This window comes from Somniosus microcephalus, chromosome 9, assembly GCF_052327205.1.
Source record: "Somniosus microcephalus isolate GS21.2 chromosome 9, FLI_Smic_1.0, whole genome shotgun sequence".
Lineage (NCBI taxonomy): Eukaryota > Metazoa > Chordata > Chondrichthyes > Squaliformes > Somniosidae > Somniosus > Somniosus microcephalus.
In genome coordinates this window covers 110,621,635-110,649,230 of record NC_140995.1, presented here as the reverse complement: position 1 = coordinate 110,649,230, position 27,596 = coordinate 110,621,635, and the positions used below count along the sequence as shown (strand labels likewise).

Here is a 27,596-nt window from a genome sequence, read left to right as displayed (position 1 = left end):
CTCTTGTCTCTACACAGCTCTCGTAGCATCAGCTTCACCGGCAGAATGAGTGGTGCCAGGAATCCAAGAGGGTCGTAGATGGAACTGACCACGGAGAGAATCCCTCGTCTTGTGGATGGTCTTTCGTTCACCATTATCCTGAAGTTGAACGTGTCTGACTCGATGCACCATTGTACACCAAGAGCTCTCTCGATAGGAGGGACATCGTGGCTCAGGTCCAGATCTTTGACTTCAGTGGCTCTTTCCTTTTCTGGGATAGAAGCTAGAACTGCTCTGCTGTTGCTTATCCACTTAGTCAGATGGAATCCTCCATTCGAACACAGAGTTCTAAGGTCTCTTGACAGTGCGATGGCATTGCCTTCTGTTGACACGGACTTCAGACAGTCGTCGACATAAAAGTTTCTGAAGATTGTCTCCACAGCCTCTGATGGTGCTTTGCCTTTGCCATCTTCTGCAGTTTTTCTGAGAGCGTAGCTTGCACAGCTGGGAGATGATGTGGCTTCGAACAAGTGTACGGCCATTCTACATTCCACCATCGCTTGACTAACGTCGCCATCTGGCCACCAAAGGAAGCGCAGAAGATCAGCATCTTCATCAGGGATTCTAACTTGGTAGAACATTGATTCTATGTCTGCCATCATGGCAACGAGCTCTTGTTTAAACCTAGTCAAGACGCCAATGAGGGTATTAGTAAGATCAGGACCTTGAAGCAGCTGGTCATTCAGTGAAGTTCCTCTGAATGAAGCGGCGCAGTCAAACACTACACGGATCTTTTTCTTCTTTGGGTGATACACCCCGTGATGAGGAATGTACCAGACCCTTCCATCGTCTCTGTTCAACTGTTCCTCGGGCACCTTTACAGCATAGCCTTTCGCTATGATGTTTCTCATGAAGTCTTTGTAGTCTTCGTGAAAGTCGGGGTTCTTGTTCAGCTTTCTCTTTAGACTGATGGCGCGTTGCTCTGCTATGCAGCGATTGTTCGGCATCTTCGCGGTCTGTCTTCTCAGTGGCAAACCAATGTGATAGTGGCCATCAATGAACTGTGTAGACCTTGTCATCAAACCCATGAACTGATGGTCTTCTTGTGACATCTCTGTCTTTTCCTCACAGCTGCGTTCTGAGAAGTCTGCGTTGAACTGCTGTATCAACAGCTCTTCAATGCTTGCGATAGAGATGCGATTAACTGTGACGTTTTGTCGTTCCTCCTTGTTCGACTTGTGGCCATCATCTCTCCTTACCGGTCCATTGACTACCCATCCAAGGGCTGTCCTGACGGCGTAGGGTCCGTCATCCTTGCTGTTTATCACCTGCCATGGCTCCATAGTTTTGTAGGCATTGGTTCCAATTAATAGGCCAATTTCTGCTTCAATGTATGGGAGACGCACCTTTTCTAGGTAAGGCCATCTATCCACATCCTTCTGCAGGGCTAGGTTCCCTATTCTAACAGGAATCTCCCTCTGTGTGAAAACATTAGGCAGGTCTATGAAGTCCTTCTCTTCAAGTCCACACACTTCTAGGTCTGACAGGATATAACTTTGCATTGACTTCTCATGACCCATGGTGCGTAATAGGATTTCTGTTCTTCTGCCTCTAACGTTCAGCTGTCGCATGAGTGATTCTGTGCAGAACGTTGCTGAGCTACCTGGATCCATGAAGGCGTAAGTCTCCACAAGCTTCTCGCTCCTCTTAGACTTGATCTTTACTGGTACGATGGCAAGAACACAATCACTGTCACCGGCCCCAGTGAGTCCACAAGTCTCTGGTTCTAGCGACACCAGAGCACTTGAAACAACCTTCTCGTCGGTATTGTTTTCTTCACTCTTCTTAGAGACTTGTTCTTCTTTATGGATATGCAGCAGACTGGGATGTTTCCGAGTGCACTCTCTGCATGTTGTTCTTTGCTTACAGTTTCTACTCGGGTGCCCCTGAGAGAGACATCCAAAGCATAGGCCGTTGCACTTCAGGAATTCGATTCTGTCCTTATGTGGCTGTGCTTTGATGTCGCTGCAGAAATCCAATGTATGATTCTTCTGGCAGAATAAGCATGGCTTCTGAAAGGCATTAGCAGACGTCACTGTGCTGCTCTTTTTGGGAGATGAGTTCTGGGGCCTTTCTTCCTCGGCCTGGGTGACGATAGTTGCAAAGCTGCTTCCCCTGGAACCACCTTTCCTGAGAGTCTTTGATTCAACGGGCTTGGCTTTCACTCTTCCATCGGTGGTCGGGCTGACGTCTTGGATGTTTCCAAACAATGGGTCCCTAGCAATTTTAGCCTGTTTGTCTATGAAGTTCACTAAGTCTGTAAACCTGGCTCTACCTTTCTGTCTCTCCATTATCTCAAAGGCTGTTCTTCTCCATTGTTCTCTCATCCTGTAAGGAAGCTTAGAGATGATGATTCTCATAGTCGTAGGATTGTCCATCTCTTCCATGAATTCAACATCCTCCATGGTGTTGCGACATCCAATGAGGAAAAGAACATATGTGTTCAATGCCTCTCCATCCTCCGATCTGATCTGTGGCCACTTGGTAGCCTTTTCGATATATGCAGTGGCTATCTTCAGCTCGTTACCATAGTGCTCCTGCAGCAACTTCCTGGCTTCTATGTATCCCCGGTCCGGTCTCATGTGTTCACAGCTTCTGACCAGGTCTTGTGGCTTACCACTGGTGTACTGTCCCAGGTAGTACAACTTATCACTGCTGCCCTCTGTTTTGGAGTCAATGGCTTGTTCAAAGGATCTGATGAAGGGCTTATACTTGAGTGGGTCGCCTTGGAACACTGGTATGTCTCTTTGAGGGAGTCGAAACAGATTCTGTTGTTTTACAAGCATCTCTAATTTCGTTCTGACGTTGCATCACTCGGTATAGGCTTCTCCCTGTGTCTTCAGGCCTCTGGTGGTCATCAGCAGGGTCTAGTCTAGACCGTCTGACGTCTGGGGTAGCATCACGTGCTCCTGTTAGTGGAGAGGCCACTCTTCCACGCTGTAATGCCAGGGGATTGCCTTCGGGCTCTGTTGTAACTCTTGAAGGTGCCCTGGATCCAACTCTATGTGACGACGTTGACTGGCAGTGGCTCCCGCCGTCCCGTGAGCCTTCATAATCTTTGTACGCACTCAACCTGGCGTCTGAGACCTCGATAGCTGTTTTTATTTCCAGCTGTTCTTTCTTTGCCTGCACCTGGGCCCGTTGGGCCTGCAGTTGGGCCTCTTGGACCTGCAGTTGGGCCTCTTCCCGTTCAAGAGCTTGCTTCTCCGCTAAAGATGCTGCGCGCGCCATCAACGCCGCCCGTTCGGCCTCCGCTCTCATGCGTCGCGATGAGCTTGTGGTAGAAGCGACTGACCTGCGTCCAGAAACAGAGCTACCTTCTTTTCGATTTTTTGCTCGGTCTGGCGGAAGTCTCTGAAATGCTATCGTCTGGTCCGACTTCATCGTCAACTTTATCTTTCTCTGTTGTATCAGCGTCTTGACGAATCTTTAACATCCACTGTTCCGTGGCCTTGATATAGTCCTTAATGCTGGTTGATTTAAGATCAAACCAGTTGTGCTGATCAGCGTTTCCCTCTTCTTCAGGCAGAAGTGCTAATACATCTTCATTGAGTACATTAAATTCTTCATGCAGCTTGGAGAAATCGTAATACATCATGTCTTCAGCTTTCTTAATATTAGCATTATCTTCCATGAGACGATCGATTATCTTCATTTTTCCAGTTATCTGAGCTAATTTAGCCTTCCTTGCACCTATGCTTCTATGTAACTTCTCTTCCATTGCCTTTGGGGTGAGCTTTATTTCCCTCTTTTGGCCAGCAATCTTTCTGGCTGATGGAAGCTCCTGGCTCCGTAAGGCCTCGGCCATTTTACCCGCAGCTCTTATTTAGCTTCTCAATAGAATGAACAAAGCAAGTAGCAGTCATTGTACCTTCGCTTTCTTATATTGTCGTCTGGCTCCGTGACCATTCGGGTATACGTTCGCCGACGATTCCGTCCCTTCCTTCTTAGGGAGCAAGTTTTTGACTAATGTAGTGGCGCTTCTTAGTTTCCAAACAGGCAGCCACTGAGCTGTGGGGTTTTTAACAACGAGTAGACGCGTGTCGAAATAAAACGTTCCCAAACGTAGCTTTGTCTTTTAAACTGTTTACTATAACACTTAACAAACAGAATTACAAAGCAAGCACGTATAAACGAACACGGTCAAAAACTGTACTGCTCCAAACCTCGCGGCTTCTGCCTCCTTCAACCACGTGCAGTTTAAACTGTAAAATGGCTGCACCCATGTGTGCCTTAGGGACTGTTCCATTATGGCAAGAATGAAGGGGGTGTCTCGGACTATACTACTGGAGCAAGAAAATAGGGGGTTTCTTAATACAATAAGTCGGTCAGGTAAATTAACTGTATTATGCCATTTAACCACTATTTTAAAGTATTTTCTTAAGCTTTTATGGCTCTTACAATTCAGTTAAAGTTTAGAAGTTTTTGTACAGTGCGTAATTATTTCACAAGGTTCTGCCTGGTCTTACGGAATTTCCTTTGAAATTTTTAAGACCTCATATACTGTATTATGAAATAAGAACTATTTATAATCAAAAATATTGCACAGTGCTGCAGTAAGCAGCTGTTTTAATTGGCAATCCAACAATGCATCAAGAACAACTATTAACAGCATTCTTTATCTATGTATAATCTTCATGGCTTATTTGTTTATTTTTTTTATTTGCTTATGGGATCTGGGCGTCGCTGGCAAGGCCAGCATTTATTGCCCATCCCTAGTTGCCCTTGAGAAGGTGGTGGTGAGCCGCCACCTTGAACTGCTGCAGCCCGTGTTGTTGTGTCCGAGAGTAATAAGACACAAGACTGCAGGGGGAACGGTACAACAGGTGTTTACTCAACGTGGCTCACTCTGGAACTGAACTGTACAGATTTCTACTCAGTGCTATATACAGGTGTGGTCACTGCCGGTACTACAGTATACAGGAGCTGTAAAAAGTAGTTCCCCCCCTTAAAGGTATATACATTACAATTCCTCCCCTTTTAGATTAACAGTACCATAACACTCATTTAACAATTAAATATCAAACTAATTACAATTAACACTTTTAACATACAACGTTAGCTGAAAATAGTCCATTGATATATTCAGTCTTTGGGGAGGCTTCCTGGTCCTTTCTGGATAGCGCCTTTCCCGAGTGTGTCGCTCTTGGTGCGGAGGCGATTCTGGCACCCTGTCGTCGGTTGATTCATCAGCTTCCGATGCTACTGTTTCTGGGGTAGATGCGACCTGTACGTCAGGTTCCTCACCAGGTACGTATGGGCGAGACATGGGGTTGACTTGTTCCTGTGACTCTAGGACCTGGTCAACATGGCGTCTCACTATGTTCTCCCCAACGTCCACTGTGTACATTAGTGGGCCCTGCCGTGTGCATATCGTTCCTGGCTGCCATTTTTCTGTTCGGTAGTCGCGGGCCAAGACTGGTTGCCCTACATTGAAACTCCTTGTTGGCTTCTCATGGATGTGCTGGAATTGCTTACTCTCAACATCTCTTCGTACGTTTGGTCTGAGCAAATCCAGGCGAGATCTTAACCTTTGGTTAAAGAACATCATGGCCGGGGCCTGGTTGGCGACTGCATGTGTCGCGTTCCGGTAGGCGAACAGGAAATTGTCCACCTTATGCTGCAGCGGAATGTTGTCATTGTACATAGCCTTTATTGCCGCCTTAAAGGTTTGTACGAACCTCTCAGCCAATCTGTTTGTGGCTGGATGATGCGGGGCGGATGTGCAATGCCTTACCCCATTCTTCTTCATAAACCTCCGGAACTCTTCGGACACAAACTGTGGTCTGTTATCGGAGCAAATCTGTTCTGGCAAGCTGTTCCTGGCAAAAATGGTCCGTAGGACTGCAATAGTTTTCTCCGTGGTGGTGGAGGACATTTTGATGACCTCAGGCCATTTCAAGTGCGCATCCACGGCTATTAAAAACATTGAGTCCATGAATGGACCAGCAAAATCAATATGCACCCGTTGCCATGGAGATGAGGGCCACTCCCATGGGTGTAGAGGGGCATGTGGTGGTGCATTTTGGACTTTCTGGCATCCTGAGCAGCTCTTGGTCAGGTTATCGATTCCTGGCCACCACACATAAGCCCTGGCAAGGCTTTTCATTTTTACCCCTCCCAGATGACCCTCATGAAGCTCATTGAGCACTCTCTCCCTTAACTTGGGTGGAATTACCACTCGGGATCCACACATCAAGGTCCCCCGGCACACTGACAGCTGTTCTCCTCTTGTCGAGAATGCTGGCAACAGAGAGTCGCCATGTGCTGGCCATCCCTTCACCGTCAAATCATATACCCGAGACAGTGTCGGGTCATTCCGGGTCTCCTTTTCTATATGAGCGTTAGTTACCGGTAGGTATTCCACTATAGTCGAATGAAATATTTCGACAGGATCCACTGCTGGTGCTTCCTCCGCAGTAGGCAGTGACAGGCGTGATAGCCCATCAGCATTTCCATGCTGTTTCGTGCCCTTATATTCAATCTCATAGTGGTGCACCTCTAGAAAGAGTGACCATCTTTGTAGTTGTTGCGCAGTCATCACCGGAACGCCCTTCTTCGGGTTAAAAATGGAGACAAGAAGCTGGTGGTCAGTCAGCAAGGTGAATTTCTGCCCGTGCAGATAGTGACTGAACTTTTTCATTCCCCACACTAGGCTGAGGGCCTCCCTGTCAATCTGGGCGTAGTTACGCTCGGCTGAGGGTAGTGATCGTGACGCAAAGGCTATTGGCCTCTCTGAGCCGTCCGAGAATTTGTGCGACAGCACCGCTCCAATGCCGTAGGGTGACGCATCACACGCCAACTGAATTGGTAGCGCTGGGTTGAAGTGGGCCAATATCTCTTTCGATGTGATTAGTGTTTTGCTCTTCTGGAAAGCTCGTTTACATTCGTCACTCCACTTCCATGGCACCCCAGTTTGCAGTAGGGTGTTCAGTGGGTGTAGTATTGTAGACAAATTTGGCAAGAACTTATGGTAGTAGTTTACCAGCCCAAGGAACGACCTCAGTTGTGACACGTTTTCTGTTGCTGGAGCCTTGACTACTGCCTCAATCTTTTCTGGGGACTTATGTAACCCCTCTTTATCGATAACGTGGCCACAATACGAGATCTGTTTTTTAAAAAACTCGCATTTGGGGCGGTTAGCTCGGAGCCCATATTCCTTCAATCTAGTGAGCACCTACTCCAGGTTGGCGAGGTGATCACTGTCATTTTCGCCCGTGACCAGGATGTCGTCCAAATAACACTGGGTCCCTGGGATCCCTTGCAGGACTTGTTCCATTGCCCTTTGCCAAATAGCCGGAGCTGATGCTACCCCGAATACCAGCCGGTTGTATTGGTAGAGACCTTTATGGGTGTTGATTGTGAGGTATTTTTTTGATGCTTCTTCTACCTCTATTTGCAGATACGTCTGGGCCAGATCAATCTTAGTGAAACGTTTCCCTCCAGATAGCGAGGCGAAAATATCTTCAATCCACGGAAGTGGACATTGTACGGTGTGAAGGACTGGGTTCACTGTTACCTTAAAGTCCCCACAGATGCGAACCTTCCTTGGTTCCCCAGGCGTGCTGCTCAATGACTTTGTCATCACAGGGACGATGGGTGTAGCCCACTCGCTCCAGTCTACCTTGGACAGTACTCCTGAACGTTCCAAACTCTCCAGCTCTGCTTCGACGGCTGGGCGGATCGCATAAGGTATCGGTCTGGCCTTAAAAAATTTTGGGCTTGCGTTTTCTTCGATTTTAATTGTTGCTGTCATGCCTTTTAGTGTTCCGAGTCCTTGCTGGAACACTTCTTGCGTGTCGGTTAGGATCTTTGACAGTCGCCCAGGTGTGACGTCGTCATCCTTTTTGGCAGCCACAGTCAGTGCTTGTATGGAATGCCAATCCAGCTGTATTTTCCGGATCCATTCATGTCCCAGTAATGGTGGTCCTCCATCTTGGAATACATACAGGTCTAGTTTTGGTGTTTCCTTACCGTTACATATAACGGTCACCCTTATTTTTCCTTTGGGGTAGACTTTTTGCCCCGTGTACGTCTTCAAAATAATTTTTGTGTCTCTCAAGGGTATGTGTGAGAATAGCCGCTCGTAGTCCTGTCGGTTTATGACTGTTAGGGCTGATCCTGTGTCCAATTCCATTTTTACCTGGACTCCTATCTTGAGAGTGACCCAAATGGTTCGGTGATCCTCCGTTTTGATCACATTATGTGGTTTCAGACAACTCGGCTCCCTGTTTTCTGAGTCGGTATCACTCTTTTGTTCGTCTAAACTATTCTCCGTCACCTTATGTACCTTCTTGTACTTTTCTTTTGGAGATTTCTTATTGCTGATTTTCTTTCCCGACCTGCAGACTCATGCTATGTGTCCTACTTTTCCACACTGTCTGCACACTTTGTCTTTGAACCAGCAATCATTGTGGTCGTGTGTTGTTCTGCCGCAGCGATAGCACTTCTCTGTTCCGTATGACATTTCGTTTGTGCCATATTCTTGCGGTCTCTGTTGTATCTTTGCAGCGCCCCGTGCTGCTGCTTCATATGATACCGCAATGCTGAAAGCCTTGTCCAGCGTAAGGTCCTTTTCAGATAAAAAGCTGTTTCTGGGTTCCTTCACTTTGAAGCCCACACGCAAACTTGTCCCTTAAGGTATCTGCCAGTCCCGTTCCAAACTGGCAGTGTTTCAATAGTTTGCGCAGTTCTGTTAAATATTCAGCATTGCTTTCATCCTTATGCTGGTTCCGTTTGTGAAACTTGAATCTTTCTGCTATCAGCAGCGGTGTGGGGTTTAAATGTTCCTGTAGTATCGCCACTATGTCTCCAAAACTCTCTTCCACTGGCTTCGCTGGGGTTACTAGATTTCTTAATAAGCCATACGTCTTTGCACCCATTAAATTTAACAATACCGGCGCTTTCTTGTCATCTGACACCTCATTTGCCTTGCAGTATACCTCTCTTCGTTCGACATATGTAGTCCAATCTTCAACTTCATTGTCAAATGCGGTGATACTGCCACTCTTCGGCATTTTGGGCGTGGTTTAAAATGGCGTCTCCCGCGCTTTCCTTCCTCCCCCGCTGCTGCCAATGCCGCTCTCGGCGGTCCTCGTGGCAATGGTGGCGCCCTGTAGGTTTCACGCGCTTCTCCTGCGCTGCTGCCAACGCCGCTCTCGGCAGTCCTCGTGGCAATGGCGGCGCCTCACGGGTTTCTGCACGTCTCCCTCTCCTCGACGCTGCTCAGCCCTTGAACACCGGCTGCGCCCTGTGTGCTCTGCCCTCTCTCTCTTCCCCTGTCGACGCTGCTCGGCCCTTTGCTGTGCCGCTCGGTCGGGCTCTAGCCCGCCGCTGTCCGGGAAGGGTCTGCGCACTACCTGTTGCCAGCCCGTTTCGCTGGACCACCGCGACTGGAAAGCCAAGCCTGGCTCTCAACAGCCTCCCCCGCAATTCTCAAGTCTCTGCTGGATGACTGGGCGGTTGCCCGTGGTCGACGCCCGTGTCTCTGGCCTTGACCTCCAATCTACTGGTCTCCAGGAACGAATCCCTGGGAGGTGATGCAGAGTTGCAGGTAGGATCGAATTTGTCTCGTCGCCAATGTTGTGTCCGAGAGTAATAAGACACAAGACTGCAGGGGGAACGGTACAACAGGTGTTTACTCAACGTGGCTCACTCTGGAACTGAACTGTACAGATTACTACTCAGTGCTATATACAGGTGTGGTCACTGCCGATACTATACAGTATACATGAGCTGTAAAAAGTAGTTCCCCCTTAAAGGTATGTACATTACACGTGTGGTGAAGGTACTCCCACAGTGCTGTTAGGGAGGGAGTTCCAGGATTTTGACCCAGCGACGATGAAGGAACGGCGATATACTTCTAAGTCAGGATGGTGTGTAACTTGGAGGTGGTGGTGTTCCCATGCGCCTACTACCCTTGATTTCAATGGGTAAAGCTCGGTGAACGTTCGCTAATCTCGTGTGTATATATTATTTGCATGTTTTGAATTAAGCTCAGGGATGAGTGGTGCACTTGTGAATGCTCTTGAGGGTCAGGTGAAACAAGTTGTTGGAACAGGATAGTGGGAACTTTATTCTGCATTTGGTTCACACTTTGCCTAACCTGGCGGTGTTTGGATGTCAGTGGATCAAGAGTTCCATTCCACAGCACTGACATCCTGTACCCTTAAATACAAAGAATCATATTCGCCTGTTTGAAATTCCAACCATATCATCATCAAATGGATAATAGTGATTAAAAGGCTTTAGCAGAGAACGGTTTGGAATGTCTGATGTGACAAACTATTGTACTAAAGTAAGACTTGTGAGCAGGAATGCCTAGGAACTGCTAAAGTGATTCTGTTTCGTGCATCAAGATTGAACTAACAACTGAGTTCATATTTTCAGTATAGCGAAGCTCTGGTAAATAGGAATTATTTCACATAGTTTGACTTGATTATTCCTGAAGAAAGGATAATGAAAATTATTTTCTTATTATATTCTAGGCGAAAACTAAAGCTTCAACAGAAGACCGTCTCTCTCTGGTCATGGGTGAATAGACCAAAAGAGCTGGAAAAGTACTTTAACCCCCTTTATGAAGCCAACAGCCTAGTTATCTGGCCTTCAGTGGCACCACAAAGTTTGCAGCTTTGGGAAGGTGAGGGAAGGATTGTGTTCCTCTTCAACTAGAAATTAAGTGATTTACCATTTTGCTTCATTTTTTTAAGGGTGCCATCTTCATCGAAGTTTTCAGCAGATGTTTGTTTACACGCCAGTGATATTGGTAACACAATATTGTCTCTATTACTTTTGTGATGCTTTTATGCAAATTAGACACTCCCTCACATTTTCAGGAAGATAATGCTCCCAAAAGAGTTGTTTTGAAGATCATATTAAGATATTGCTGCCCTATATCTTTGATTTGATGGGGTGAGGGACAGAATTCACCTATTCTGGTTGCTGATATTTACAAGCGTGAGGCATCTTCAGCAAATTCACGAAGAACTTCATGTCAGATCAAATACTACAGTTACAAAAACACCAATTGTTAATAACTCAATGAGTCATTATTGTATTTAAAACTAGACTGCAGTTTTTTGCCATGTATCTTGCCATAACCACCTCGTCCCCTCCCCAAAAGAAAGAGAACCTGGATACTGAGGGCTTTGTTAACACTAGGATTTTGGTGAAGTGCACTGATATTTGTAGGCAATTTAGAGACATTTGTAACAGTAAGAGTTGTAACAATGTGGTACTTCAACTATCTTAAGATGGATTAGAATAAATCCTCCAGGGTGGTGTCCTTAATCAGTATGTTGCACATCAGCGAGGAAGGTTTCAGTTCTGCTTCTGTTTATTGATGTAAGAAGCCTAAAAGTAGGAGAACGCGTACAAAATAGTAGCTACTGTATAATCTAATTAGATTCGCATTGAAAAAGGATAAAGACAGTAATCAAAGATTAGCTAATTTCTGAGTAGGGATGATAAAAGAAGGAAAACCCAGAATTTATAAAGTAAAATTCAAAAGGAGAGGGAATTAAAATAAGTACAGGTAGACTATCCTTTATCCGAATTTCCGAAAACCTCTAAAAACCGAAAGTTTTTTCGTTCAGTGTAAGTCGTGCGCACATGACCAGAGTGGCGCACGACTTACACTGAGCAGGGCAGAGGGTCAGAGTTCCCTCCTGGGTAGGAGATTGCAGGCCGAGCCGGGCAGTGTGAAGGAGGTACTAGGAGAGTGAACCCAACAATACAGCAGCCCGTCCGATAGCTGCAGTGGCCCGTCCGATATTCTTTTCTCCCCCCCCCCCCCCCCCCAAACCGCGGCCCGTCCGATATTCTTTTCTTCCCCCACCCGACCCCCGACCTGATTTGCGGGCCAGCTTAGTCGGAGTCAGCCGATATCCAGCTTTCCAGAGAAGCAGGAAGGGGAATGAGACACGGAACAGTCGCAAGAGGTAGCCTGAACTTTTAAAATTTATATTAAATACAAATTTCCCAGTCTTATAATAATACCTTCTGAAATCCGAAAAATTCCGAAAACCGAAACTCAGCTGGTCCCAAGGCTTTCGGATAAGGGATAGTGTACCTGTATGACTGAAACAAGTTTGGGTTGTATATGTCTATAAATGCACCAAGTATTGTGAATAAAATTAGTGATTAGAGGTGCAAATTGATATCCAGGTAGGATATGATATAATATTAACAGAAATGTGGTTTAAACTTGGGCAAGACTAAGTTGAACATTTCAAGTTACAAAATATTCAGGAAGGATAGAGTAGGAAACTGGGAGATGGGGGTGGCAGTGTTAATGAAAGATTCCATTACGGCACTAGAACATAGGGATAATATAAACTAAAGTGAAAAGGCCTAATCTATTGTGTTTGAGTTCAGTAAGAAGGGAACTTTTACTCTATTGGGAGTAAATTATAGTTTTCCAAACAGTAGAAAGGAGATGGAGGATGAGATACATATTAAAAGATAAATTGGCATAATAGCAATAAGTGGCAAAGGATGGGAGGGGTTTCTATAAAGTGTCCAAGAGGACTCAAATTAAATGGGACAAATAGGTCATGTAACAGATGGGGAACATCATGGAAACGACAAACATTAGGTTCGACATAAGAATTGAAAAGCCGAGAGAACAGTAAGACATACAGGTATTTACTGGAATAAAGCTAATTTCATCGAGATGAAGAGAATTAACCCAGATAAATTGGAAAGAAAAACTGACAAGACAGTATACAAATGGGAAATGGTTAAACAGGTGTTGATTGGGGTACAGACTAAACATATTCAAACACAAAGAAAGGGTGGTGCTGCAAAAACTGAAGTTTCTTGGATGAGTAAAGAAATTAAAATGAGTCATTAACTAGGGCGAATACAACCAAAAATCCAATAGAATACAGAGGGAAGCAAAAATGTATATTAGACTTAGAAAGGTTATGACTGGTAATAAAGGGAAATGGTGAAAGATTTTATATGAACACAAAATACAAGAATAGTTAAATGCTAGGGCTGATTACAGATAAAAAGGAAATCTTCTCGAGAATGAAGGAATGACGGATAATAAATTACTACTTTTCCTTGGTTTTCCGAGTAGTGTGATCGTGGGAATGAAAAGCTATAAAAGTAAGAGGTGTCGCAATTGATTAGGATAGTTAAAGATGAGGAAGTAGTACTGGAAAAATTGGTGGAACTCCAAAGTGGAAAAGGTACCGGGCCCTGATGGTACTTACTTTTGACCTTGATGGGGGTGACCATACCTGGTTGCCCTAAAAAGGTGGTGGTGAACTTGGTGTTCTTACAACATTGCTGTTCTTGTCCCTCTGTTAAAGAGGTCGTAGAGGAGGAAGGTGCTAGAAGTAACTTTGGTGAGTTGCATTGTATCATATAGATCGTACATGCTGTAGCCACAGTATGCTGTATGGTGATTCTAGTGGCACAGGAACTGATCATGCAAACTGCTCAGCTCTGGGAGGTGTAATGCTTCTCGAGTGTTCTTTGCAATTGCATCCATCCAGGCGAGTGATATTTCATTACACTCCTGAATTGAACTTTGGACATGACTGATAATCTTCGAGAGGTCAGGAGGTGAGCACAGAGTAGCCAGCCTTTACCGTGCTCATAACCAATGTGTTGATATGGCTGGTTTAATTAAGCTTCTGATGACACCTACAATTTTGATGCTGGGGGACACTGTGATAGTGAAGGTCAAGTGGAGGTGGCTGGGTTTTCCTTTGTCTGAGATGGTCATTACCCAACACTTATTTGATGCAAATGTTATCTGCCACTTGTTGGCCTAGTCCTGAATGTTGCAAGTCTTGCTGTCGGCTGGCATTGCCATTATTGGCTGAATATTGTTTCGATGTTTAGGGCAGCTACATTTGGCTTCCCCTCTCTGGCATTTTAGCTTTTGCATTCATGTCTGTATCAAGGCCACGCTGAGGTCTGGAGCAAGTAATTTGTCAGCCTCGACTTGGTGGTAGGACTCTCACCTCTGAGTCAAAGTCATTGTTCGAGCCCCCCTCTCAAGACGTGAGCACATTATCTAAGGTGACACTTCGGTGCAGTGCTGAGGGAGTGCTGCACTGTTGGAGGTGTCATCATTGTGATGAGACATTAAACCGAGAACCTGTCTGCCCTCTCAGGTTAAAATATTCCACGTCACTATTCGAAGAGCAGGGGAATTCTCTCTGTGACTTGGCCACCATTTATCCCTCAACCAACACTACCAAAAACAGATTAACTGGTCATTTATCTCCTTGCTCTTTGTGGAACCTTGCTGTATACAAAATGGCCACCATGTTTGCCTATGTTACAACAGTGACAACATTTCAAAAGCACTTCATTGTGTGCAAAGCACTTTGGGGTGACCTGGGGTTGTTGAAAGGCGCTTTAAGAATGCAAATTCGTTCTTCGAGATCAAACTGAAAAAGCTCATGCTGTAACACGCAAAGAACTGAATTACCATACCTTAATCAAACATGATTAATTTTGCGATATTACTTTAAACTTGAAGTTTGTCTCTTAAGTGTACATCTACTTTTAGAAAATTAATGCAGTATATGTAAACTCTGGAGCTGTAAGATAAAATGTTTTGTGCAGTGTATACTTAATGCACAAATACATTCATGTAGATCAGAGGTGCCTAGTACAATACTGAAAGTCTTCACAGTTTCCTGATCTAGCCCACTATATGGGGATAGTATTAATAGGGGGATAGATAGAGTTCTCTGCAGCTGAGAGCGAGAGTCCCGAAGGCTGTGTTGCCTACCCGGTGCCAGGGTTAAGGACATCTCCTCTGGGCTGGAAAGAAACTTGCAGTGGGAGGGGGTGGATCCAGTTGTCGTGGTCCATGTTGGTACAAACGACGTAGATAGGACAAGGAAGAAGGTTCTGTTAAAGGAGTATGAGCAGCTAGGGGTCAAATTAAAAAACAGAACCTCAAGGGTAATAATCTGGATTATTACCTGAGCCACGAGCGAATTTGGCTAGGACAAATAAAATTAGAGAGTTAAATGCGTGGCTCAAAGACTGGTGTGGGAGAAATGGGTTTTGCTTCCTGGGACACTGGCACCAGTACTGGGGCAGGAGGGAGCTGTTCCGTTGGGACGGGCTTCACTTGGCCAGTGCTGGGACTCGAGTCCTGGCGGATCATATAACTAGGGCTGTAGAGAGGGCTTTAAACTAACTGGTGGGGGGGGAGGTTCCTAGAGAGCAAATAATAAAAATGACAACAGAGAAGGTCATAGACTTAGGTAGCAGTGAGGAAATTAAAAACCAGAGCGTGTCAGGAAGGGGCAGAAGGTATGGAGTAAAAGGTAAAGTAATAAAAAGGGCAAAAGCAGGAACTAAGTGTCACAAAACATATTTGAAAGTTCTCTATCTGAATGCACGTAGCATTCGTAACAAAATAGACGAGTTAATGGCACAAATAACTACATATGGGTATGATCTTGTGGCCATTACAGAAACATGGCTGCAGGGTGACAATGCCTGGGAATTAAACATACCAGGTTATTTAACGATCAGGAAGGACAGGCAGGAAGGAAGGGGAGGTGGGGTGGCTATGTTAATAAAGGAAGGAATCACTGTAATACAGAGAAATGATATTGGGTCAAAAGATCAGGATAATGAAACAGTTTGGGTGGAGGTAAGGAATAATAAGGGGAAAAAAACCACTAGTGGGCATAGTCTATAGGCCTCCGAACAGTTGCAACTCTGTTGGACGGAGTATCAATCAGGAAATAGTTGAGGCTTGTAATAAGGGAACATCTATAATTATGGGGGATTTTAACTATCATATTAATTGGACAAATCAAATTGGGCAGGGCTGCCTTGAGGATGAGTTCATTGAGTGTATGAGGGATGGGTTTCTTGAGCAGTATGTAACTGAACCGACCAGGGGGCAAGCAACCTTAGATCTGGTCCTGTGTAACGAGACAGGATTAATTAAAAATGTCCTAGTAAAGGATCCCCTTGGAATGAGTGACCATAACATGGTTGAATTCCATATTCAATTAGAGGGTGAGAAGGTTGGATCTCAAACAAGCGTGCTAAGCTTGAATAAAGGAGACTATGAAGGTATGAGAGCGGAATTGAGTAGCGTGGATTGGGAAAATAGATTAAAGGGTAAGACGATACATGATCAGTGGTGTACATTTAAGGAGTTATTTTACAACTTCCAAAAAATATATATTCCACTGAGAAGAAAAGGGTGTAAAAGAAAAGACAGCCATCCGTGGCTAAGTAAAGAAATTAAGGATAGTATTCGACTAAAAACAAGGGCATATAAGGTAGCCAAATCTAGTGGGAGGATAGAGGATTGGGAAAACTTTAAAAGACAGCAAAAAATAACAAAAAGATTGATTAAGAAAGGGAAGATAGATTATGAAAGTAAATTAGCAAAAAATATAAAAACAGATAGTAAGAGTTTTTATAGTTATATAAAAAGAAAAAGGGTGGCTAAAGTAAATGTTGGTCCCTTAGAGGATGAGACCGGGAAATTAATGGTGGGAAATATGGAGATGGCAAAAACACTGAATGAATATTTTGTATCAGTCTTTACAGTAGAAGACACTAAGAATATCCCAACACTGGACAAACAGGGGGCTATAGGGGGGGAGGAGCTAAACACGATCAAAATCACTAAGGAAGTGGTACTCGGTAAAATAATGGGACTCAAGGCAGATAAATCACCTGGACCTGATGGCTTACATCCTAGGGTCTTGAGGGAAGTGGCGGTAGGGATTGTGGATGCATTGGTAATTTTCCAAAACTCCCTGGAATCAGCAAAGGTCCTGGCAGACTGGAAAACTGCTAATGTAACGGCCTTATTTAAAAAGGGTAGTAGACAGAAGGCTGGAAACTATAGACCGGTTAGCCTAACATCTGTGGTAGGTAAAATATTGGAGTTCATTATTAAGGAGACAGTAACAGGACATTTGGATAATCATAATTTAATAGGACAAAGTCAGCATGGTTTTATGAAGGGGAAGTCATGTTTGACAAATTTGCTGGAGTTCTTTGAGGAAGTAACATATAGGATGGATAAAGGGGAACCAGTGGACGTAGCGTATTTAGACTTCCAAAAGGCATTTGACAAGGTGCCACACAAAATTATTGCTTAAGATAAAAAATCACGGGATTGGGGGTAATATTCTGGCATGGATAGAGGATTGGCTATCTAACAGAAGGCAGAGAGTTGGGATAAATGGTTCATTCTCGGACTGACAATCAGTAACTAGTGGTGTTCCGCAGGGGTCAGTGCTGGGTCCCCAACTCTTTACACTCGGTCCCCTCCTCCAAATCGTTAATATAGATTGTAACATATCAAAGTTTGCAGATGATACTAAGATGGGAGGGAAAGTAGTGAGTGAGGAGGACATAAAAAACCTGCAAGGGGACATAGACAGGCTAAGTAAGTGGGCAGAGATTTGGCAGATGGAATACAATACTGGAAAGTGTGAGGTTATGCACTTTGGCAGGAAAAATCGTAGAGCAAGTTATTATCTTAATGGCAAGAAACTGGCAAGTACTGAAGTACAAAGGGATCTGGGGGTCCCGGTGCACGAAACTCAAAAGGTTAGTATGCAGGTGCAGCAAGTGATTAAGAAGGCCAATGGAATGTTGGCTTTCATTGCTAGGGGGATAGAATATAAAAATAGGGAGGTATTGCTTCAGTTGTGCAAGGTATTGGTGAGACCGCACCTGGAATACTGCGTACAGTTTTGGTGTCCATACTTAAGAAAGGACATACTTGCTCTCGAGTCAGTGCAAAGAAGGTTCACTCGCTTAATCCCGGGGATGAGGGGATGGACATATGAGGAGAGGTTGAGTAGATTGGGACTCTACTCATTGGAGTTCAGAAGAATGAGAGGCGATCTTATTGAAACATATAAGATTGTGAAGGGGTTGGATCGGGTGGATGCGGGGAGGATGTTCCCGATGATGGGTGAAACTAGAACTAGGGGGCATAGTCTTAGAATAAGGGGCTGCTCTTTCAAAACTGAGATGAGGAGGAACTACTTCACTCAGGGTGGTAGGTCCATGGAATATGCTGCCCCAAAAAGCTGTAGAAGCTACATCATTACATAAATTTAAAACAGAAATAGACAGTTTCCTAGAAGTAAAGGGAATAAAGGGTTATGGGGAACGGGCAGGAATTTGGACATGAGTCTAGGTTTGGATCGGACATGGCCCTGTGGGTAGCGGAGCGGGCCCAGGGGCCGTGTAGCCTGACCCTGCTCCTATTTCGTGTGTCTAATTCTGTTCGATTCAGGAGATGGTTCAGTGATAGTAGATTGGCGGTTAGGATCAGATCAGCCATGATCTTATTGAATGGCGGAGCAGGCTCGAGGGGCCGATTGGCCTACTCCTGCTCCTATTTCTTATGTTCTTATATGCTGCTTAGGTTTTAAAATGCAGTAAGTGGGAGAGAATTATAAAATGTAACCACTAACCACACCGAATCATCTATGGACTATTGGGGATAATTGATGAGAGAAGGCTGAAAGCCGTGCAGTGCACAATATGGTCTCCAGTACATGGTGTAACTGGTAAATCCTGTTTTGTGTTTTCAGTTCCCCGCATATTGAAATGCTGATCTCAATTGTGTAACTAACGCAAATCTTGATCTGAAGCTTGGTAAATGCCCACATTGAAATGTATGGAATGTTTGGTTTTCCTAATACTGGAACAGATGAATTCTATACTGATGGCAATTAACACTAATTGGACATCAGTGTTCTGGAGCTTAATTGGCCTCGACATAGAAGCCCACTGGTGCATCACACCTGCGCCATCCAGATATAGTGCAGCCCACATGCACCATCAACCCACATCCTCAAGTCATGCAACCTTTTTAAAAAAAAAAAAGCCTATAACCTATCCACCCAGGCGAACTTTATTCCCTTCATCATTTTAAACACCTCAATTACATCTCTGTGCACATTATCCCAATGAAAGGTCTCCAGTTCTTTGAGTCTTGGGTTGTAAAGATGGCTTTTCACATCATGTAGGCTATTGATCTGTTTTTTTAACTTAAAAGGTGTGTTTCTGCGATGGAATCGTTCCTCAAAATACCTGGATGAGGCCTGGGATGAAATAATTCACATCATTGAGTACAATAAGGATATGCAGGCAAAAGTAAATGCACTTCGACGTCAGTTAGCTGAGCTACAAACGGAAGATGACGAACTGGAAAGCCCTTGAAAAATCTTTGGCCAATTTTCAATCCATTAAATTTACTACATTTAGAAGTAACACTTTGTGATGACATGCATGTCTTAATCCCTGAGTATTCTGGAGCACTGAGTTCTCTACAGTAAGAGAAAATGTAGGTGAAATCTAGCTGTTAGTAACATGGTAATAATACAAATGATCTGAAAACAGTTTTTGTGGAAGAATATTTTTCAGTGTGGTTTTAAAGTAAAATCATCTGTGCAGATTGAGGCACTAACCATCCTAGGGAATTGATGTCTTTTTAAATTTTGCATCGGATTTAACACTCCGAGTCAAGTATTGCATAAATCCTATGAAAGGTAATTCCTTAAATTACCTTGCCTCTATGTCTCCACCTTTAGAATACACTGTATTTTCACCACAGGGATACTTCCATTTACCACACTGTACCCTTGTGGCCACTGAACAAATGTCTGAACTGAGATGAATTTTGCATTGTGTACTAATATCCACTGGCATATCTGTCAATCTTGATATATTACTGTTCTTGCTATCTTTATAGAGGCAATGGTGTGAGAGCATTTAAACATCAAGTTACTTTGTCAAATAGAAAGCACACCTAATTTATTCTGTTGCATTTGTTGAAGGAAACAGTTTTCCTTAGAAATTGTGATTTGACGAGTAGCAGTTGAAATGTCCTCACATGGAAATCATGTACCTCCTACATATCACAAAAAAGGCCTCTGCAATCACTGCCAGATAGCTCTATACGTCTATTGACACCTATATGTCGTCATTTAAAGCCTTAGAAACACGCGTCGTAACACTCATTACACTAAAATATGGAAGAGCTTAGAAGGTGTAGGGTGAACTAAATTCTGATTCTGTTGAGATGTATTTTGCAAATAGGGTATTACTGTCTTGTGTGGATTGTAAATGATTATAATTGTTCAAGTGCATTTACAACAAAATAGAGTGAAATGATCAGATTATTGTTGTTTGTGGGAGGACAGAAAAGGGCCAAGTTAGCTCCCGAGCTGGAAAGGAGAGAAGTTTACATTCTCTGAACACACAATAAGAATGGTACAGAAATCGTGCCTCTCTAAAATATGAAATACTGTTAATCAAATGAACAAAGAAATCTAAATACTTAGATGTAATCTGAGATTTCTGGTTGTGATTCCATTGTCTGCACTTAATGAAGAATATACTTTAGCTATATCATCCTGGTTGTAACACTGATCTATGAAACCCATTTCTAGAACTTCTTTAAATGTATTCAAATAAATTGTAACTATTTCAAATAGAGCATATTCACAAAATTTAGCGATAGCTTTCTTATGTCAACCTACAGAGCTGCACAGTCTCATTTAATTGAAATGTGTCATTTCTGATGCAGTAAATTTGAAAGTTTACCAAGAGCCAGCTGTTAACAGAACAGAATAGATGCCAGTCTTCATTTGGAGTAGCACTTTATACCCTTCCACCAGAGAGGTTCTTGTTGAAACTTTGAATTGGTCTTGCTTGCTCTTGTGTTTGAGGGCATGGTTCCTTGTATGGACTGACATTTGAAGTGAGCTTCAAGTAGTTGTCACTGATACAGCAGAGCAGTCAATGTAGGAAATTAATGTCAATAGATATGCTGAGTTATACGTGTGCCTCTACAGCTATTTTGCTAGATCCTTGTATAAAATATATGATCATGCCAACTTTTTAAAATCTGTATGTATATATCTACATTACACTACATTAAAATTAAGGTTTTTTGGAATTAACATTAACAAAGTTGATGAAATGAAAGATGTCCTTGATGGTTTTTAAGTTGTGCTGTGTTGGTTAGTACACAAATTTCCTATTTCAGGACATTTTGCATCAGGCAAGTAATTGAATCTGTGTATACTACTTGAATGATTTAATCCATTTTTAATTTAAACAACCATGTGAGTGAACCAATGGCCTCATAACATCAATACAATTGTGAGATATTAAAAAAAAAAAAAAAAATTTAAAAAAAAATACCTCCAGCCCCACAGTTGAAAAATGAGCACCTTTTCCTCTTTTTTTTCTTCTTCTTCCTCCAAACCCCAGCCCACCTCTCCGGGTGGGGGGTGGAAACTGTGGCCTCTTGTCTTCATGCAACCAATCTAAATGTTGTCAGTTTTTGGGCCACAACTATATACTAGCAGATAACCTCCTTTGTCCTAGAGGCAGGTGTGACTGTTGTTGATACAACTTTGTGATGGACCAGATTAATGCTTTTAGCAAAGTGGGATCACATTCTCCATCTAAATTCCATCAAAGCTGGGGTGCAATTCAAGTACTGGTGGCTATGCAATTTGTGCTGATGGCAATGCGGTTTTGAAGCTGGTGTTGTGAATGCTAGGTTTTTACGTTGATTCAGAAAGGTATCTGTTGTTCTACCAGTTTGTCGCTTTGCCTTTCTTCTATAGTGTTGGTGGAGTTCATTTATTTGTGTCAATGGAGAATCTGTGAGCTTATAAATTATTCTCCATAATTAATTTCAAATGGACTGGAATAACTGGCATTAAACGTGTTGCACTGTCATAATATGCATGTGTTGTGAAACATTTTGCGCTAAGTCCAGTAATTCTGTTAAATCATTCTATATTACAGTACGCACATTGCAGTGCATGTGTATTAAAGCACTGCTGGCTTCAATCTGTCTGATAATACATTGTATGTATGTGAACCAGATGTTTTTGTATATGGTGCAATATATATATTTTTTTTTAATCCAAATTCAGAACCTTTCTACAAATTTAAGTGCATGTTTTCTTCACTAATATAAAAATTGTTAACTTCAAGGGATGAAGTTTGTTCAGGAATCGTGAGCAGTGCTGTGTGAACTATTATTCAATGTGTGCTGTGTAAGTTATGCACTGGCTTCAAATTTTGTACTTTTAATGACGCCAAATGTTTGAGCACATGGGACGCTATCGGCTGTGTTTGTTAGCACTTATGTTCAGCGAAACCATCATTGCATTGTTTTAATTTGACATTTTGCAATAAAATTTAAAATTATGCACATGAGTTGCATGTGTATGTGTGTTTCTTCTAAAGCTTATTTGAAATAGTTTTAATTGCTGCTTTATTCATACAGGGCAGCTCATTTAGTTGAATATAATGTTGTTGAATTCCTTATGAATCATTTCACAAGGATGAGTACAGATGAAGAGCCCAATTCGGGCCATCTAGCTCAGGGTTGTCCACTCTGCGGCCCTAGGACCACGTGACCCCCTGAACCCTGGCAGTCTGCCCTCAAAGCCAAGGTAACTCAGTCCTATTTGTACTTGTATTTCTTATGTGCTGGTTTATCATGTTTGATTGTTTGGAAAGAGCTGTTTTAACATGGTTGTCTTATTATTGGATAAATTGTAAATCAGAGCATCAAGATCTGATCGTGTCAGCAGTGTGTGTGTGTATTTGTTCTTCCATAGAAGCCAATGAACCCACTATTGTAGGTTTCTTTTAGTAGTTATTTGGAAGAAACATTTTCCTTTTGTAGAAGGTAAACATGATGGAAATGTTTGTACTTGCGTCTTAAACGTTTGCAGAGGTTGTGATGGGATCTTTTAGAGCGTATACAAGTTGTTTTCCAGCTAAAGTAAAGTATTTGTTTTTTGAGGTTGACGGCATGGTATGAATTAATTTTAATAGAGAAATAATTTCTTTAGTAAATGGGGAAAGTGATTTTTTTAAATATGCAAACAATGGGAAAAGTTCAGTCAATGTTAAAATAGTGGAATCTCATTGTAGGCTTTAGAAAATCAAAACTAAGTGAAAGAAACTATGATACTCTGTTATTAACCCACTTCGCCCAAGAATGATCAGCAAATTAGTAATAATAGGAATGTTTTTATGTACTTGTACATCAGATATGTGAAACCAAAAGCCTACATTTTTCATGAGGCAGAGGCTCATTAAATGAAAGCTTTGTGGTATGTGACAATGTTTTATACATAAATGGTTTTTAAAATGGACTGAAACATTCCATAATTTAAGGAAATATAGTTGGTACTATTTTGAGCTATTCTGCTTCCAAGTTACAATCAATCTATCCAATATATTCCTCAATAAAACAATACATTGTACCATTTTTAAATTTTAATCTATCATTTTTGAACTCTTTCATTATTTTCATGAATACTGTTGAAATAAAAATTAGAACTGTAGGACAATGACGTGCAATATTTTTATAACTAAAATGAAATTATTCAAGGAAAAGACCATTTTTTTTTGTAATCCCCCTTTGATTTTTCTCCTGGGTTGCTCATATTAACCTGGGAAATTAATCCTTAATCACTGGAAATGCCAGGACCGTCTTGGAATGTTAGTAACCTTATTGGTGATCATGAAAGTCAAGTGACGATTGCTGGGTTTTCATTAGTTTGAGATGGTCATTACTCAGCACTTATTTGGTGCAAATGTAAGAACATAAGAAATAGAAGCAGGAGTAGGCCACACGGCCCCTCGAGCCTGCTCTGCCATTCAATAAGATCATGGCTGATCTTCGACCTCAACTCCACTTTCTGGCTCAATCTCCATATCCCTTGATTCCTCTAGAGTCCAAAAATCTATACATCTCAGCCTTGAATATACTCGACGATTCAGCATCCACTGCCCTCTGGGGTAGAGAATTCCAACCCTCTGAGTGAAGAAATTCCTCCTCATCTCAGTCTTAAATGGCCAACCCCTTATCGTCAGATTATGCCCCCTAGTTCTAGACTCTCCAGCCAGGGGAAACAATCTCTCTGCATATACCCTGTCAATCCCCCTCAGAATCTTGTATGTTTTACTTGCCACTTGTAACATCCAGGATTGGGCCAACGTGTCCTGCTGTCAGCTGGCATTAGCATACTTGGTCAAATACCTCTTCTCTCAGGTCAGAGAATGCGGAGTCAGGGGACAAGTAGCAGAATGGATAGCTAGCTGGCTTCAAGACACAAAGCAGAGAGTAGGAGTAAAGTAGCTATTCACAGTGGCAGAAGGTGGGTAGTGGTGTTCCACAAGGATCAGTGCTGGGACCACTGTTGGTCACAATTTATATTAACGATTTAGACTTTGGAATCAAAAACACTTTCTAAATTTGCGGATGACCCCAAATTGGGGGGGTTAGTCAATACTGAGTAGGACTGCAACAAATTACAGGAGGACAATAATAAACTTGCAGAATGGGCATATAATTGGCAAATGAAGTTCAACACCGATAAATGTGAGGTATTACATTTTGGTAGGAAGAATAGGGAGGCCACTTATTACTTGGAGGGTGCGCGTCTAGGTGGGGTAGAGGAACAAAGGGATCTCGGAGTACAAATACACAAATCACTAAAAGTTGCGACACAGGTTAACAAGGCCATAAAAAAGCAAACCAAGCACTAGGGTTTATTTCTAGAGGGATAGAATGGAAAAGTAGGGAAGTTATGCTAAACCTGTATCGAACCTTGGAGTACTGCATATTCTGGTCGCCATATTATAAAAAGGATATAGAGGCACTGGAAAGGGTGCAGAGAAGATTTACAAGGATGATACCAGAAATGCGAGGGTATACATATCAGGAAAGGATTAACAGGCTGGGTCTCTTTTCTCTTGGGTGGGGGGGGGGGGGGGAGGAAAGGCTGAGGGGGTGACCTAATAGAGGTCTTTAAAATTATGAAAGGTTTTGATCGAGTGGCTACAGAGAGAACGGGGGCAATTTTGCCAGCCCTGGGGAGGCGGGACTGCTGGGAAAATGGCAGAATTTGGGGGCAGGTGCCCAACCCGCCTCCATGCCATCTTGCCAGGAGGCAGGTAGCCATCCCGCGCCGGATCCCGTCTCCTTGGAGATTGCATCCACTTAACAGGTAGTTACCGGGCAGAAAATAGGATTATCCCCATTTTGCCCACACAAGTGCAGGTTTCCCGAAGGCTCTGAAATCTACCAGGGTCACTGAGGCGAGTAGTGGGTCTGCGGGGGTCGGAGGGGTCCAAAAGTCTGCTGTGGAGGTGAGTGATGGGTGCAAGTGTGGAGAGGTGAGTATCCGAGGTAAGTGCAAAGTGTTAGAAAAAGTGTACTTACCTTTGTTTCTTCCTGCAGGCTTCAGTCGATGGGTATGTGGAGAGTCTCGCACCTCTGCAGTAGAGATGACCGATGGCCCTTGCATTCTCCAATGCAACAACCATCTAATTTCTACAAAAAGGTTTGATGAGGTCTTGAATTCAAGAACTCATCAAACTACAGAGAATGTCGGTGTTTGACAGCTTCACAGAGCTGTCAAACGATGACAATTCATCTGTCAAATATTCTTGACCGATGAAATGTCATACGTTTACGTTCTCTGTAACCGGCTTTCCTTTAACTGGCCTGCTAAGCCCGCCCAGCGGGCTTAATGAGGTGAATCAAGGGAAAATAGCGTGGGTTGGCCAGAAGTTGATGGCGGGACTGAAACCCAACAAGTGGGAGTCCCGCCTCCAAAAACTCCCCTTTGGCAAAATTCAGCCCAATGTTTCCACTTGTGGGGAAGAGCATAACTAGAGGCCATCAATATAAGATAGTCACCAAGAAATCCAATAGGGAATTCAAAAGAAACTTCTTTACCCAGAGTGGTGAGGATGTGGAGCTCGCCAACACAGGGAGTGGTTGAGGCAAATAGTATAGATGCATTTAAGGGGAGGCTAGACGAGCATATGCGGGAGAAGGGAATAGAGGGTTATGCTGATGGATTTAGATGAGGAAAGACAGGAGGAGGCTCGAGTGGAGCATAAATGCCAGCATGGACTGGTTGGGCTGAATGGCCTGTTTCTGTGCTGTATATCCTATGTAATCACTGGCATTTTAGCTCTTGTGTCCATGTCTAGATCACGGCTATGGTGAGGTTTTGGTGGAACCAGAACTGGGTGTCATTGAGCAGGTTATTGGTAAGTATGTGTCACTTGATTATTAATGACTCCAACTGGTCAGGTTAAACTTATCTATTTTGTGTGGATAAAACATACCGGGGCAATCTTTCACATTGTCGAGATGCCAGTGGAGTGTCATAGCTGTACAGAAACAGCTTGGCTGGGGAGCGGGCTAGCTCTTGTGCATAGGTCATCAGCACTACAGCAAGAATGTTGTCCGAGCCCATCACCTTTCCGGTACCCAGTGCAGTCAGCCACATTTATTGTCACATGTAGTGAACCACATGACTAGATATTGGCATCCATGATGGTGGGTACCTCTGGAGGTGGCTGAGTAGGAGCATCTACTTGGCACTTTTGGCTGAACACAATTACACACACTTCAGCTTCATCTTTTGCACTCACGTGCTGGATTCCACCATGGCTGGGGATGGAAATGTTCATGGGTATGACTCTAAGTACATTTATGTCAAGCTATTGGTTGACTAGTCTGACGGCCCTCCCAACTTGAACACCCGCCCCCAGATGTTATTGAGGGAGGCTTTGCAGGGTCAACTGGGCTGCAATTGCCGTAGTCTTTTCCTGACCTGATACTGATGGGCATGTCCAATTTTCTTCACGTTTTAATGGAAGGTGCAGTTAGACTGGATGGGAAAGCATTGGATTGAGAGGTGAGGGAGACCAACAACCGTGAAAAGTTTTGGTCTGATGTAGGGGCAGGTCTGTAGCTTTAGTCACATTGTACAGGAAACTCTCGATTTACCGGCACCTAAATAACCGGAAATCTCTGTTAACCGGCAAAATTCAGGAGTAGGTTCAGGTAAGTTTTACTTCATATTAGTGGCCGTTCCTGGATCTGTGGCCGTGTAACCGGGGTTCCTGCACCTGTTGCTATGCAACAGGGATGCCTGGATCTGTGGCGGGGTTCCTGCACCTGTTGCCATGCAACAGGGACGCCTGGATCTGTGGCTGTGTACGGGGCTCTTGTACCTTTTACTATACCTCTCTGTAATCCGGACTTTTTGATTAAACCGGCACCACACCGATCCAGTCGGTGCCGGATAAAAGAGTTTCCTGTACTTTGTAAATGTTGCAGAAGCAGCCTGGTGATGGTGATGGGGGAGGAATTGAAAAGCAGCTGGAGGCCAGGGAAAGCAGCTGAACAGGCCCAGGAGCAATGAAGGAAGACTGGGAAGGAATTGGGGCGTTGAGGACCAGCAGGGGAGAGGCTGTGGAGCCCAGGTAGGTGTTGGAGGAGGGCTGCCTAGAGGCAAATGGTGGGGAAGGGAAGAGAAAAGCAAAAGGAAATGAATACATTTTAAAACTAAGGAAAACGTGTCACAAATTATCTTCAGATTGGATGAAAAACAAAATGATAGACATGATTGGGAGACTAAAGAAACCTGCTCCACGGGTCAATCTAGTGCCCAGAGTCCACAACTACATTGTGACAAGGAACTGTTTACATACAAGATTTACATTCTAAATGTTTA

The 27,596-nt window shown here is 43.5% G+C and overlaps 1 protein-coding gene across 4 annotated transcripts in view; it reads left to right on the top strand.

Moving 5' to 3' along the window:
* mtmr9 (myotubularin related protein 9) overlaps positions 1–22,257 on the top strand; it is an 83,287-nt gene extending 61,030 nt beyond the window's left edge. For all 4 annotated transcript variants that reach the window (XM_085997019.1, XM_085997017.1, XM_085997016.1 and 1 more), the window contains 2 exons: positions 10,527–10,678; positions 19,073–22,257. In XM_085997019.1, the coding sequence (XP_085853145.1) occupies positions 10,527–10,678; positions 19,073–19,236 (316 nt within the window). In that variant the 3' untranslated portion in view covers positions 19,237–22,257. The remainder of the gene's footprint in view (positions 1–10,526; positions 10,679–19,072) is intronic.
* Positions 22,258–27,596: the final 5,339 nt, after the last annotated feature.